Source organism: Mauremys reevesii, linkage group 5 (assembly GCF_016161935.1).
Source record: "Mauremys reevesii isolate NIE-2019 linkage group 5, ASM1616193v1, whole genome shotgun sequence".
Lineage (NCBI taxonomy): Eukaryota > Metazoa > Chordata > Testudines > Geoemydidae > Mauremys > Mauremys reevesii.
Genome location: NC_052627.1, coordinates 21,257,690 through 21,273,643, shown reverse-complemented (window position 1 = coordinate 21,273,643; position 15,954 = coordinate 21,257,690). Strand labels below are relative to the sequence as shown.

General features: G+C 41.1%; 1 protein-coding gene across 1 annotated transcript in view; it reads right to left on the bottom strand.

The window, feature by feature from the left end:
- The window catches only part of SPP1 (secreted phosphoprotein 1), a 34,246-nt gene that overhangs the window by 3,243 nt on the left and 15,049 nt on the right, over positions 1-15,954 (bottom strand). Inside the window, exons 2-6 of the mRNA XM_039539431.1 lie at positions 8,641-8,797; positions 4,051-4,230; positions 2,727-2,793; positions 2,571-2,621; positions 188-292 (exon numbers count right to left, since the gene is read on the bottom strand). Coding sequence (XP_039395365.1) covers positions 188-292; positions 2,571-2,621; positions 2,727-2,780 — 210 coding nt within the window. The 5' untranslated portion in view covers positions 2,781-2,793; positions 4,051-4,230; positions 8,641-8,797. The remainder of the gene's footprint in view (positions 1-187; positions 293-2,570; positions 2,622-2,726; positions 2,794-4,050; positions 4,231-8,640; positions 8,798-15,954) is intronic.

The window sequence follows — 15,954 nt, the reverse complement described above, 5'->3', positions numbered from 1 at the left end:
CTTTGAGGTTTATTGTTCTGGGAGATGATAGAAGTTCCACGCTTGCTATAGTTACCATTGTGGCTATCACTAAGGCTCTTATATGCTACCTTTCTTACTGTACAAAATTTTCCTACCTAAGCAGGGTTTCTATAAATTTCTCTTCTAACCATTTCTGCAGGTAGCTATATAGTTTGGCTTTAGATACCTGCTGAGGTGGTACCAGAAGTTCTTGTGTTTGTGCTGGTCTCACACGTGATTGTGTATGCACATGCTGGTGGTGATGTCTGTGAGAATTATGGTTCCTGGAATCCTGGAAATAAAAATAAGAACCAAGGTCACAATTCAAGATGAAACAGATAGGAGCATATGACTTGAGGAGAACACAAATGGTGAAGCTGCTTTTCATGCACATATGGCATGTGAAATACCTGCTCTCTTTGTATCTCGTTTGTTTTTTTTAATCATTTACTAAGATTGAATAAAGTGCAGAAGAAGTCAACAAACCAAATATATATTTATATGTGAAAGGACATAAGATCAGAGGTGTGTCTGTACCAAACTCCTGGAGGTAAACATTCCTGAACCTTGTGAAGGTTCAGATCAGAATTCTGCAGCTGGTTCTTGTGTCAGTAATAATCAGAACACTCTCTCCTCCTCCACCCCCAGAACCAAACACCTCCTGGTTTTGGGGAAATTTGGATTTGGATCCAAATGTTGTGGGTTGCACCACTCTCTACATAAAATACATATAATCAAACAATGGGCTTAATTCTCCTGTCGTTTACACTGGCATAAATCAAAGTAACTCCATTGAAGTCAATGTAAATGAGAGGAGAATCAGGTCCAGTGCATTTATTAGCTTACTCATTCCAACCCTGCAGGCATGCTATCACTATTCCAGTTATTGGTCTGAGCCTGTACTGGTGTGTGACCTGATTACCTGTGGTTACTAGGCAATCAGTATGTGAGGCAAGGGTTAAGCATTAACTGGCACCTGGACCAATTTTGTCATTTATTTTCTAAAGAAATAAACAGAAGAGTCCCTTGCCCAGCCAGGATGCTTTCTCTCTCAAGGTAAGAAATGAGAACGTCATTGACTGATACAGCTCTAAGTAAGGAGCTGCGTGGCGCGACAATGCCCCAGTGTGATCATTAGGAGGCACAATCTCCTTCAGGGTATGTCTACACAGCAAAGAAAAACCTGCAGCTGGCCCATGCCAGGGCTCACAGGGCTTGAGCTGAAGGGCTGTTTCATTGCAGTGTGGACATTTGGGCTCAGGTTGGAGCTCAGGGACCCAGGGTGCAGGATGAGCATGCTTTCTGCCACACCTCTTAAGGGGTGCCACATACTCCCCATTGGGCACCTGCGGAGCTGTGTGGAGGGAGAGAAATTATGTCCCCACTTCCTCATTACCACTCTGTGCTCATTTGGGGTGGCCAATGCTTCAGATGCAGTAGAAGGGAGCCCTTACTATGCCTCGGCTTCTTCCCCTCCTTGAACACCTCAGCTGTAGCTAGTCATGTTCTGGACTGTCGGAGCCCAACTCTCTCTTGACTAACATATCTGGAGTCTCAGTGACTTCACTGGGGCAGCACAGAGTATAAGGGCAAAGTGTGGTGTGTGCTCGTTAAATCAGCAGTATCTGATTTAGAACTATTTGACAAATACATGCAGCACACACATCCAAATGCGCCATAAATTAACCTTTCCTTTGACACTATCCTATGTTGTGCAGAGCACCTCCTGGCAGGTGCTGAGTGCCTTCAAATCCATTCGAGCTGAGGAGGTGGAGTACTCCACAGGATCAGGCCTTTGGATAGTGGGCTGTTGTATACATTTATCAGACTGTTCTGTCCATGCATTTAATGTGGATCTATCTATTTTTGAATATGAAACTCATTCTTAAATACATTGTGACTTTTGCAAAATATTCTGCAATACATTTAATAGCATACCGTGGTGTAGTGCATATATACGGTAAATATACTAGTGAAACTTACCAAAACAATTTTGTTTTATAATGAGGTGGCCTTGATTTTAAAACTCATTAGTTCCACTTCTATGGTAACTTGCGAGATTCTGGGGTGATCTTACAGCATCAGATTCTGATACCCTTATTCATCCTGAGTCGTACCATACTCTGAGAACAGTCTAATTGAAATTAATGGGTCTATTCATGGAGTAAGGTGCTAGTCAAGATGAATAAAAGTATCAGAATCTGGCCCACAGTGATTGGTGTGAATCATTAAGACTATGCCATATTGTAACTCCTTTAACAAAAAAGAGTTTGAGTTTAAAAGTTTGTGATTAAACAAATGGATCTATAAAGATACGCAAGGGCATGTCTTTTAAAGGTATTAGGCCAGATAGCGAGATGGTGTAAATTGACATAGTTCCACAGAAGTCAATGAAGCTACACTGATTTACACTAGATGAGAATCTGGCCATAAAATTCAAGTTAGGTAAAGGTTTGTCAACAGCTATAGTTATAATGAATCAGAAAGTGCAATTTAACATAGCCGTGGTGGCGACGCTTAAATAAGATGTAAAGGAATGATAGAGAAGTTGGATTGTAAAAAGAGCTTACATGGTTTTCTTCAGAGCTCTCTGAGATGGCAGGACGCTTCAATTTATTCACCTTGAGGGGAGAAGAGAGGAAAGAAATTTTCAGTATACATTCACTGTTAATATATGAAGGAAATATACAACTTTTTGCTTGTTGTTACATGTCTGATATACTTACTGGTAATGCAAAGGCGATGCTGATGAGGCACAAACAAAGCACTGCAATCTTCATTGTGATATTTTACCTGGAAAAGATATTGTAACTGTGAGTTGACAATACCAAAAAATTGCAAGCATACTATAGGCTTTTTGTTTCTCTCTTTGTGTTCCACTGTGCTCAGCTGAAGTTTCTGCTGAGGATTCAAACTCTCCATGCCAACTCTCTCTGTCTCTACACCCTCTGCCCTGTTCTGCAGGAGGAGGGGAGCAGAAGCTCAATAATCCCACGCCAGAAGAATTAGCTGTGTAGATTTTTAATTCATTACTGAGTCTCTACACAAGTGTTACGAGAATTTTAAACCTGACACTTCAAAGTGCTAAGCCAGGAGCTGAGGATGTTCAGTCTCTCACAAAATGTAGTCCTGCAATCTGGTGATTTGAGCTAATGAGGGAAAAGCTTTAGAAATAAAAGAAAAATGCTGATAAAGGACCGATTTAGTTTCATACAAACAAAGAAAGCAAGACAATTTTTTGTCTCCCTTACAGTTAGTATAAATCTAGTTTTCAGAACATAATTTGAATTAAAGTTGCAATAAAATAAATACAAAAATCAATTTATACGAACAAAATCTGCTTTTTGGTAGATCAAGAATTTCCAGAAACTTGAAGCAAAGAGGCCATGTATCTTATTAGATATTGAAGGACAAATTAAAAAACAAAACAGAACATCCAACCAAACCAAGGTGGGACTGGACAACAGGGGATGGATCATTCAATAAATTGGCCTGTTTTGTTCATTCCCTCTGAAGCATCTGACACCCGTCACTGTCAGAAGACAGTATACTGGGTGAGATGGACCATAGGTCTGATCCTCTATGACAGTTCTTATGTTCTAAACAATGCATTAAACAGATGCTGTACTAGAAGTAATGAAATTTCAATTGTTATAAAAGAAAAGTAAAATATCCCATCCAGGGTGCTCATTCAAAGCCCTGCAAGTCTGCCAGAAGAGCGTGGCATGTGATGTGACAATGATTACATTTTGGCAGTACACTTGTTTTCAAGTGGCAGCTTCAAATTTCTAGCACTTGACTCAGTAGCAGGAATTTGTCACTTCCTCCATCCCTAAATGAACAAACATCTAAAATGATAATTTAACATAGTGTGCTGCAGCCCTCTTTAAGACAATTTTACATCTCTGAAGGCTCACCCTTCAACAGAGGAATTAGAATGTTTTTAAAGTTGAACTAAAAACTAGACTATTTAAAACTCTACTGCCTGAGGTTCACATGAATAAAAACTTAACGCAGCACCAAATATTAGGCAGTGAAATGTGCATTTACCTTTCTTGGTGTCTGGATCAGAAGAGTAGAATCTAAACTGTTGTTAGCTTTCACTGTGCAGCAGCTCAAGCCAATTTGCTCTGAAAGGATTCAGACTTCTTTTTCTCTCCTCTTCTACTGCTCGACATCTGCAACCTTCTGGAATTTAAATGCTGTTCCAGACATCAGCCAGCCAATCCTCTGGAGGTGGAAAGGATGAGGTCATGAGGTTTCTTGCCACTGTCCTGCCCACATTCTCCTACACTTCCTCTTTGGTTTTGTGGCTTTCAAAGCAAACAAAAGCTACTCTATGGTTAAAACGTTACTTATGTTCAATATCATTAACCAGTTAGAATACACAGCATTCAGTATCACGTAGGAGGACTTCAGGGATCACATGTGTTCTACTTTTGTTTAAGGTAGAATCAACAGTTGTCCAGAAGTCTTTCATTCCTCCTTCCAAGCTTGGGAGACAAAAGCTCTTAGTTAATGTGTCACGGAGGATAAAAATCTGTCCTTAAAAAAGGATGGGTCAAATTCTGCTCTCAGTGATGTGTGTGTGTTACCCCATTGGTTTCAGTAGAATTGCACATTGGGCACTGGGAGGAGAACATGGCCCACTAGTTTTTGCATATAAATGATAGGGATGTTGATTTTTATGCAGAACTCCCAGCTGGTATTCTGCTTCCAGAAAGTTGACAAGCAGGGTTGGCCCTAGAGTCACTGGAGCCCTAGGTAAAAAAAAAGGTTTTGCCCTATCTCCCATATTTCTCCCTGTTCTCTTCCAGCTACTCATCTGTATCCTTCCCAGTTTCATTTCTGCTTTCAAGGATGTTTCCTGATGTCAATTCAATCATTTACATTGGGTACCTTTGGTGCCAAATACACTCCAGAGTACTTTGATGTAGTTAAGTTTTAAAGCAGGTGCAGTCGGATTCTTGGACATGTTTAGGACTAACGGCGCCCACTGCTCAAGAGTGAACTATAGCAGGGGTGGCCTTTGGAAGTGAGGGACCATGTGGATTGAAACTCCATAGTTGTAAAAGAGTGATGTGGTACAAGCCAGTTGATGGTCTCAATACTAGAAAGCCTTCCTTAAATGTATTGCCCTAGACAGATCATGCTTAGTTTGTTGGGTGTTGAAGAATCACTAAGTACCACTTTAATTTCCTCAACACAATAACTAACTTTAATTTGACACAGAAAGAAAAGTCCAAGTAGTATTTTAGAAAGCAAAACAACCTTCTAATTTCCAACCTGTTGGGGAAAGGGCATCTTTCACTTTATCTCTGATCTCAGACAAAGCTAGATTGCATAATTAAACATAGGTATATACTAGAACATCACTTGTGACGAGGTATCATCTTTTGTCTGTTACCAAGCACTTCTAGTTAATAGGAATTTAGCAGGTACCCATTATTCTCATCTAGTTAGCCCAGGTACAGCTGACTGGAGATAATGAACTCTTCTGTCGGATGATTAGAAATACTGTGCAAAGCACAGCTTGAACATCAGGGAGGGATTTTCAAAAATACTCAGCACTAGCCTAACCTTAATCATTGACATTAGTAGGAGAAAAGTTAGATCAATGCAGAGAGCTTTTGAAAATCCCACACCTAATTTATGCATATGGCTGCTGCTGATAGCAATATATGGACCTTTGAAATATTGCTGTAGATTCCTAATTCACAAGTATGTTGTGAAAATTAATTCTTGTTTGTAAAGTGCTTTGATATCCATGGAGGAAAGATGCATTATAAGTGTGACCTAAGTGTTACCTGAGTAATAGTTCTAAAAGTGTATAATCAAACTCTGAACATATATGTCTAGAATGAATAACTTAAACACTTTGTAAGACTCTCCACTTCTGAAGTCAAGTTGCTGTAGTTTATTACTAATGTTTTCAATTCTGTGCATTCAGGAACTCTTTAGTCTAAATACCTAAACATTTAAATGAAGGATTACATGTAAAAAAGAAATAAAGGGAACTATATTGTTTAGTTTGAGATTTTCAAAAATAGGCTCCTAAAGTTAGGCTCTGAGTGGCCTGGTTTTCAAAAATGCTGATCACGAGTGATTTAGGACTTTTGAAAACCAGCCGTTATTTAGGTATTTAAATGTGGATTTAGGAGTCGAACTTTAGATACCCATTTTTGAAAGTTTCGGCCTGAATATTAATTAACAGTGAAGCTGGAAAAACTAGGTATTTATAAATATTAATTAATATTTCTTTGCACTTAGGGACTGGTCCAAAGGCCACTGTAATGAATAGAAATACTCCCATTGACTTCATTGGACCTTTAGTGGGTCAGGCCCTTAAATAGCATAGCACCTTTAGTCCAAGAATAGCAAAACTCTCTACAAATTATTCTCACAATTCCCATGGAAGGCAAGTATTGCCTCTATTTGAACAGAGCGAGAAACTGAGGCACAGAGAGATTAAATGACTTGCACATAATGCAGAGCAAATCAATGTGCAATCCTGTTTTAACCACTAGTACAATGCCTTCCATACTGAGCTCAGTGAAACCCACATTTTCTAGTTCATCCATTAATGAAGCACTGGAGAAACGAATACTACATTGCACAGAAAAAATAAATCATGGTGTTTTGTTCTTCAAAACTCAAGTTTTCCCCTTTGTGAGAACCAATATTTGACCTAAGGGGTACCACATTATTATGCAAATTGCTTCAATATCTGTAAGAGCACGAACTAACTTTCAAACCTGCTAAACACATTTTTACTTTGGTGATTATGAATTATTTATTTCTCTGAAAGATCTGCTCTAGGAATGATTCTGGGGAAGGTCTCTGGCCTGTGCTATATGGGAGGTCAGACCAGATCATCACAGTGGTCCCTTCTGGCCTTGGCATCGATGAATTTCACAAGCACATCAGCATAAATTGGTTGTGGAGCTCAGATACTTTACAACTTTATTCACACTGCAATTTATTCAGTAACCAGACATTTGAATAAATGACAATTTGGTTACTTATAGGTAATGATTTCTGGGGTATTTGTTAGAACACCATCTTCCAAGGGTTAACCATATGACCCCTAATAGGGTACTCATAGTAAGTAGGTTATATTTCCAAACTACCACCAGATGGCAGTGCTTCTGAACGCTGTTACAGCTGAACAGGCAGCCTGTTTCTGTTGTTTATGCAGATACTCAGGTTTATAGAAGTATTGATTTCGTAAGTGCTAAGGATCAACAGCGATGTTTTGCTGTAATCCAGGGACAGGACATAAAGTGACTGTCAGTAAACTGCTATATTTTCATGCAAAATCAGCTTATGTAAAGCTGTATTAAATTTAGCACTTGTCTCATGTCTGTCATTTGTGGTTATCCCTCAGCAAGAAACATAGTACAGTAATACCAAAGGTCTCCCTCCTCCGCATGGTGCTGCCCAGCTGAGAACTCCTATATGCTGAGAAATAGGTGGGTGCTTACTGAAAGCAGAAGCAAACTGGCTGCTAGAATGGAATGGAAGGATCAGTTTGCTATTTTTATTTACCATTTTAAAATGCTTAAATCTGGAGAGCACGAGTCGGTATATACAGGGGCAACATAAATAGCTCTCTGGAATCTGCATATGGTTGAGTTTCCACAAAGTAATTGGAAATGTGCAAAATGCAATTTCATGGGGATGCAATTAATTGCATGCAGGCAAGATCTGCTATTCACTTGTCTTGATACATGATCTTTTAACAACAGTTAGTTCCTTTTTTGGATAACATCAGGAATGTGGTGTGAGACTGTTAAAGCATGGTTATTTTTCATTGTAGAAATCCACTATTAATGCAGCTATCTTTTTCTAAAATCATGAACTAGATCTTCAATACAATGATAGGAGCTGACAGTAGTTCCTCTGGCCTGTGTGGGAAATTCCAATCTGCCTATAGATGTGGCCATTATCCATCTCCCGCACCCCCACTCCCCACTGTCTTCCTCTCTCCTGCCATATAATGACTTCCTTCTTTTGATGGAGTATTTCCCATCAGAACTCTGGCTTACGTGGCTTGTCTGATACTGTATTGTGCAGATGATCTGGCTATGTCCTGAGTAGTAATCTGTGTTAGCATCAATGTCATTCTTTTTTATATACCATTAAACTAGACACAAGCCTGAACCAAAACCTGAGAGCCAAACACACCCAGACTCTGGGTAGGTTTAAATCTAGATCTTGAGCTGAACTTTTCATCTTGGGGTGGTTTATATGTTCTATTTATGGAAGCGACAACATGTGGTTGTTTAGTGGAAGTCATCTCCTAATGAAGCTGGAGCAGAACTTATTCAGTAGGCTTAGGGTCACTTTGCAGTGGTCACTGAAGGTAGGAGGTTGCCTTATAATGATTTTTTCATATTAGTTTCACTGAACCTCCATCGCATAAACACACAGCACATCTCCAGACTCAGTCTGGACCCCTTTACTATCTGACAGTCCCACACAGGCCAACTCCCATTAACTCAGTGGGAGTTTGCTTGTATGAGGACTATAGGATCACAGTGTTAGTAAAAGGTATCACTTTTAGTGAACGTCTCTGGTTGTTAGTTTAGGGGAACAGCTCCAAATTTTCCATACTATAAACTATTATAAACTAGCCACCTGAGATAAAGATAATAGAAATCAGTTCTTCTTGCTTCCGGGTGTAAGTTCATCCCCCAGGAGGCTCAGGAGAGATTCTTCTGTCCTCTGTGAAGTATTGCATTAGTTTCTAAGTGCCATGTGGTTTGCTTTCATCTGAAGCATCAGATTCTGGCAACTGAAAGAGACAAGACACCACATCAGATAGACCAGCAGTCTGATTGTATATGGTACGTCCTTTGTTTCTACAATTTCATCTCATTTATTTTAAAATTAAAGCTCTGTTAACCAAAAAGTAAAACTACAGCCATTGTTACTTCATGATCCTGTAAGAATTTGGTTGTGTTACTGCAATGGGGAACCACCTAGCCACCAGAGGGTGCTAAATTTAACTAACAAAGCCATGTGCCAGACACCGCATTGACTTCATTGGTGACCTCTTCACTTGTTGGTAGACAAGATAATAACAGAACAAAAACAACGTGAAGCCCTGTTGGCTTGTGCCCCATAAGAAAGAGGAGGTGGGAGGGATAGGGAACAATGTCTTCCAGATGGAAAAGGACAAAACTGGGAAGGGCAGACATGTTATCTCCAAGTTTCTAAGAAGACAAATGAAAAACTTTAAAAAAATCACTTGGCAGTGCTCCTGTAAATAACATCTTTGTGGTCAGAACTTCCCAAAGAAAAGCAGGCTTAGTAGTAAATAGTGGTTTATATAAAAAACAACCAAAACCCAAAACATTTTTGCAGTGCATCTTGGAATGAGATGTTGCTGAAAAGTGCCTCAAAAACTGGACTTTTTAGCCTTATGTTATATATCCCAAATACCCCTGAATTTCCTGTCCAACAAAAGCCCCAGAGCAGGAGACGTGTTCATAGTTACAGTTCACATTTTTGCCTTTGCAACATATATCTCCATATACTGTAACATCTGCTTCCATTTCCTGAAGAGCACTCTTTCTACTTAGTTTAATTACATCCGTGGTGGAGAGAGAAAAATTGGCTGCAGAACACTTTGGAAAAGAAACTGCACCAGTGATCCTTGTGTCTGAAAACACAAGCTTATTACATTCAAAGGTCAGACTTTTCTAATGTAGGTGCACTAAGTTAAACACACAACCCCATATGTGGGTACCTAAATAGGGTGCTTAACTTTAGGTACCTATATTTGAAAATGTTGGCCCTAAATGTTAGTCTTTCTTTATATGCAACAATTCAATAAGTCTCATGATCCAGAATTTGGGTGTTGTTTTGACTGTCATGGTGGAAGCATGAACCTGATGCACATTTAAACTAAAGTCCCTTTACACCATATAATTTACATCTTCTTTAAGGTCCTTCTATACTGCTAGAGCAGTAGGGGCCTTAGTGTAAATGAGAATGAGGACCCATATTTCTAGCATTACAAAGACCTTTTACTATCTGTGCAATAGACTATTAGAAGTAAATATTTATATGATGGTGGCACCAGGGTTGCCAATTTTGGTTGGATGTATTCCTGGAGGTTTCATCTCATGACATAATCTTCAATTAAAGATTAATCTTTAATTCTTGGAGACTCCAGAACACTGGGTTTTTCTTGTTAGTGTGAAAAAATACAGATTTACAGATCCTATCGTGCAAGTTTATCATCTTCTATAACAGGGATAAATCATGCCTGCAAACCATGCATCAAAGTCATGAAATTGGCTACACATGCAATAAAAAATAAGGTATTCAAAAGTTTAACAAAGAGGGAGAGCACCGAAGATGCTCCTTGCCTGGGGTGCCATTTGATCGAGGGCCGACCCTGGTTACAAGGCTGTCACATTCTCAGGCCTCAGAATGACCTTTATTAATGCAAAATGGCTACCACCAAGTTATGGCTAATCCTAAATGTTCAATTCAAGTGGACTTTATACTGTCTTTGGAGTAATTTGTGGTGATGACACGCAGCGCACAGTCATCTTGTGGAACTCCTTACCTGATGAGGTTGTGAAGGCTAGGACTATAACAATGTTTAAAAGGGGACTGGATACATTCATGGTGGCTAAGTCCATAAATGGCTATTAGCCAGGATGGGTAAGGAATGGTGTCCCTAGCCTCTGTTCGTCAGAGGATGGAGATGGATGGCAGGAGAGAGATCAATTGATCATTGCCTGTTAGGTTCACTCCCTCTGGGGCACCTGGCATTGGCCACTGTCGGTAGACAGATACTGGGCTAGATGGACCTTTGGTCTGACCCTGGTACGGCCGTTCTTATGTTATGTTCTTATGATGTTAATATCCTGGGATCATGGGCCCTCTCACATGCAAGATCCATCACACTGCTCTATTCTTACTAGTAATAAGTAATCCTTGAAAGGTTCCGAGGGTTCAGTTCAGAGAAACAGCCAAAAATTAAGGGAAAAGGAGACTGCTCTGGGTTCTCGAATTTTGTAGCTGTGTGAACATCCTCCATCCCCATTCACTGTACTTCCTGAATCTCTAACTCAGGCTAAGCTCAAGTGGGGGTTCGAGGTTCCATGCAAATGCTTTGCACAAGCTCTAAATATTTGTTTCCTGAGTAACGTTAAAGCATTAAATAAAGAAATAAAAGTGAGAGAACAGGAAGAAGCTGGTTTCCTCAAAGGAAAATATTGCGTGGATTTAGAGGCAGTTCCATAACAATATGGGTGTCAGTTTCCCAGTCACTCCCTTCACCATTCCAAGCATGCCTGTGTGTCAGGCTAAACAACTTGTGAACACAGCAGGTTTTGTTTCACACTTATTCAGGGAATGAGACTGAGTGCAATACATTTTCCAGAGCCTGCCTTTGCATTTTTGGGAAGGTCTGCTGGTTACAGCACTATGCACAGACCCTGCCCAAAGATCTTAGGAGATGATTATTTGGGAGACAACCCAAATTTAACAGAGTCATTCTGCATTAAAAAGTGTCTGCATGTAATCTTTGATTCCATCCCTGCCCCCACTACAGAAACGGAGCCAAGCTGCTTGCTTCTTCCAAGCCTGAAGATCAGTTTACATTTTCAGAGCTCTTTTTAAGTGAAAAGATCTAGAAACTTTTCAGAATTTGAGAGCTGAGATTTTCTCTTGTACATTTCTAGCTCCACAAACCAGAGGTGCTGTGAACTAAAAGTAGGTCCTGGGTTTTGTAGGGCCCAAAGGCTGGCTCTGACAATGGCAGATATAGACTCAAGATGCCTGTGGTTTACTGAAATTTAATCCTGCTAAACTATTGTCCTTTGACATTTAATGCCAGCTACAAAAGTCCATGCAAGATATTTCTCCAATTCTTATGCCCCATTGACATATTTAATACTGCCCTCTGTGGAGTAACAGCTCAGAGATGAATTGGACTCAGAAATATCAGGTTATTTTCAAGTCACTTCAGTTGCTAGTGTGAAAAGTGAGTCACCATATATTTCAGTATCTAATATAAGCTTTAAAACAACTGAAAAAAAAATCTACATATATTTGTTTGCCCTGGGTGCAGTTTTTTGTTCCCATCAAAAACAAAAATAGGCAAAAATGTTCAAACCTGGATGCCTGAAGTTAGTCTGAAAATCAGGCAGTTTTCATTTCGGTGCCTAGCTATGGATTTGGGTGCCAAGTTTAAATGTGTTAACTTTATACATGAACTAGGAATCTGGTTCTAGTTTGCACTAGTATTATATATGAACTAGAATAGAAGACATGTTCCTGTTACCTGCAGGAAATTCCACATTCCCAGTGGGGCAATTGAGTATGCTGTTAGGACTCTAGGTATTGGATACCATTCGGGTCAAGTGTTTGAGAACCAAAGGGTGTAATCTTGCAGCATACTGAGCTGTTCCAGCAAGGTGCTGAGTGCCATCTGTGACGGTACCTCCCATAAGGCTTTATGGATATATGCTTAGAATGTGTTTTATGCTACATATGCCATGTAACATATCTCCAAAAAGTTTATGATCTACTGAATGTATTAATCCTATTTGTATGTATATATCATTTTTGTATTCAAAGTTATTAACTTTATGAATGTTGGCTGTGTACTGGCTTGGTTTCTAAGGCCATGGCTACACTTGCAAATTTGCAGTGCTGCAGCAGGGTGTGAAAACACACCCTCTCCAGCGCTGCAAATTGCGGCGCTGCAAAGCGCCAGTGTGGTCAAAGCCCCAGCCCTGGGAACGCGGCTCCCAGCGCTGTACGTTATTCCCCACAGGGAGGTGGAGTATGGACAGCGCTGGGAGAGCTCTCTCCCAGCACTGGTGCTTTGACTACACTTAGCGCTTCAAAGCGCTGCCGCGGAAGCACTTTGAAGTGCAAGTGTAGCCATAGCCTGCATAACCTTAGCAGAGCATTTGGTCAGTTCCTGGAGAAAGGAATGTTGAAATTAAGTACCTAATCAAGAAACACTTAAAGGACAATGGATCTTGGAATGCTCCAATCCACATAAGAAGTCTACTCGAGGACATTCAATGGATGCTACCTGTAAAAACCATGAGTCTTATATGGACATGTGACTTGCCCAGGTGACTCCTAAAATCCATCTTGGAGCAGGACTTTGCGTAGGAGTGAGGAGGGGGTCTCCACCCACAAGAGAAAGTCTATTTAAACCTCTGGGAGACCCCTCCATTTGGTCTTCAGCTGGCTAAAGAGAGGAGCCATCATGAAGAATCCCCCAGCTACCACCTGAGCTGGAACAAGAGCTGTACCAGGGGGAAGAATTGTGCCCAGGCCTGGAAGGGATCCGGTCTAAGGAAAAAACTTACTGAAGCATCTCTGAGGGTGAGATTAACTGTATTCAGTTTCATTAGACATAGATTTGATCATTTTATTTTATTTTGCTTGGTGTCCTACTTTGTTCTGTCTGTTAGTACTCGGAACCACTTAAATTCTACTTTCTGTATTTAATAAAATCACTTATTACTTATTAACTCGGAGTATGTATTAATACCTGGGGGAGCAAACAACTGTGCATCTCTCTCTATCAGTGTTATAGAGGGCGAACAATTTATGAGTTTACCCTGCATAAGCTTTATACAGGGTAAAATGGGTTTATTTGGGTTTAAACCCCATTCGGAGTTGGGCATCTGAGTGTTAAAGACAGGAACACTTCTGTGAGCTGCTTTCAGGGAAGCCTGCAGCTTTGCGGGGGAGTAATTCAGACCCTGGGTCTTTGTTAGAGCAGACAGGTGTGTCTGGCCCAACAAGATGGGGTGCTGGAGTCCTGAGCTGGCAGGGAAAGCAGGAGCAGAGGTAGTCTTGGCACATCAGGTGGCAGTTCCCAAGAGGGTTTCTGTGATCCCACCCGTCACACCATTAGTGCCCACTGAAGTGAGCTTCTGATTAATCCCAAAGCGTGAGCACCACAGCAGATGTAACTCTTCAGAATTAAGGAAAGGCAATAGGACCTGTGCTCCTCAATCCTTTAGGTGCTTTGGAGAATCTCCCCCTAAATGAAGTCAGGGGGATTTGAGGACACTTAGGCCCAGAGCTGGCCCTAATTCCAAGAAAACTGAAGCTGGTTGAAAGTGCTAGGACTTTATTTGGAGTTGTTTTTTTCGAGGGGCGGGGGGAAGAGGAATGCTGGTGACCTAAAAATTGTTTCCCCCACCACACACACCTTCTTGAATTGATTTATTTCCCTCTTTTCAGTCCTTTGACATTTTCTCTTTCCACCAAGCACAAAAAAAAGGGGAATGATGGAATTATTTGCAGCTGCAGAAGTAGAAGGAAGGAAAGGGGTTTTCTTAGTCTTGTGAAACTGTGGAAAGTCACAAGATGTCTGTTTCACCGACTGCGGGAAACTTTTTAGTAGAACATGATGGAAATGACTATCTGAGGCAACAGTGTGCCCACTCTCATCTGCACTCATCACTGCTGCCACCGCATGAAGGAAACCTTCAGCCCTCACACAGCCAGGAAAACAGAAGGGAGAAAAGGTAACAGGAGAGCATGGCAACGAGCGGGTGTAAGCAAAGGACTAGGGCCAACTTCTGTTCTCGGTTACACTGAGGTAATGCTACTGAGTGCACGGAGATCATGGCCCACGTTCTGAAGCTGTTGATTAATGAAATTATCCTTTTCAATCAGCTGCAACTATATTAGCTGAAAGCATGCCGCTGCTCTGTGTTTATTTTTAATTCCAGAGCTATGATACAAGACATCAAGGGTGAGCAAGTCTACATGGTGTGCTAGGTCCACAGGTGTGCATTTGACCTTCTTCAAGGCAAAGGGTGCGATACATTTGTATCCACCATCATCCTTTAGCACATTACACACATTATACTAAGGCTGTAAAAGCATAGAGTCAGAAGGGACCGCAAGGATCATCTAGTCTAACCTCCAGGTCTACACTTAGGCAGGGTGTAGAGTACAGGTACTACATGTGTAGCTGTATGGTGCAGGGAATGGTTCCAGAAGTGGGGGAGGCACCAGGCCACTGCAGTAGAAGGTGATGCTTGGGCACGTAGGGAGCCCACGTAGGCTACATACTGTGGGGAACTGTGCTTCGCTGGCTTCACTGCTATTTATACCCATGCTAGCTGGGCATGCAGTGTCTGTACTCTACACAGCAGTGTAAGTGTAGACATACCCTATGTTGGTACCATTGTGCTATATGGCAAATCCAGAGCTCAGTGACAAACTCAGGATAGTTTAATCTAGCTAGTCCATGCTAAAGTCCACCATGTTGCAACTTCACTTCCTTCAGTACCCAAGCTAGCTACAATAAAGTAGCTCAGACACGTCTACATGTGCTGCCGTTATACCCCTGGGTTGTGGAGTGGGCACACGCTTAGTGTGTGGATGAGTTAGTCTGCAAGGAGGTGCCACAAATCCCCTGAGGCAGACTTTTTCAAATCTTTTAAAATGTTCACTTCCCTGGTAAACACTTGGAGCTGGGAATCTGGAAACTTGGCCAGTGTTATGTAATTAACCTCTTGAACCCTGGGCCACATATCTGTCATTATCTGTACAGGAGACTTTTGTCTGCCATCCTTTCTGACCCTGCCACTATCTCTACAAGCTCCTAGGGTGGATTAAGGTAGTGGCATTGTGATAGGTTCAGGCTTGCTTGAATAGTTTGTGGTCTTTCCAATTAGCCCAGTCTAAGTTCCAAGTCCGGTTACAAACCCAGTAACCAAGCGACGGTTGTGTGGTTTCAGGTTTTGCCCAGCTCCAGATCTCAGCCTAGTGTTGTCTGAGGTGAACTGATGCAGCAGTGAGTCAGAAAAACATCAATAATCTGTTACGGGATGTGTGTGTATATGCGTGGTGGAGGAGTTCATGGTGAGGGGTCAGAGAGGAAAAGAGCCAATTGTAGGGTTGGGGGAGGAAGATTAAAGAGTTGGGGTTGAAATTGGGAGGAAG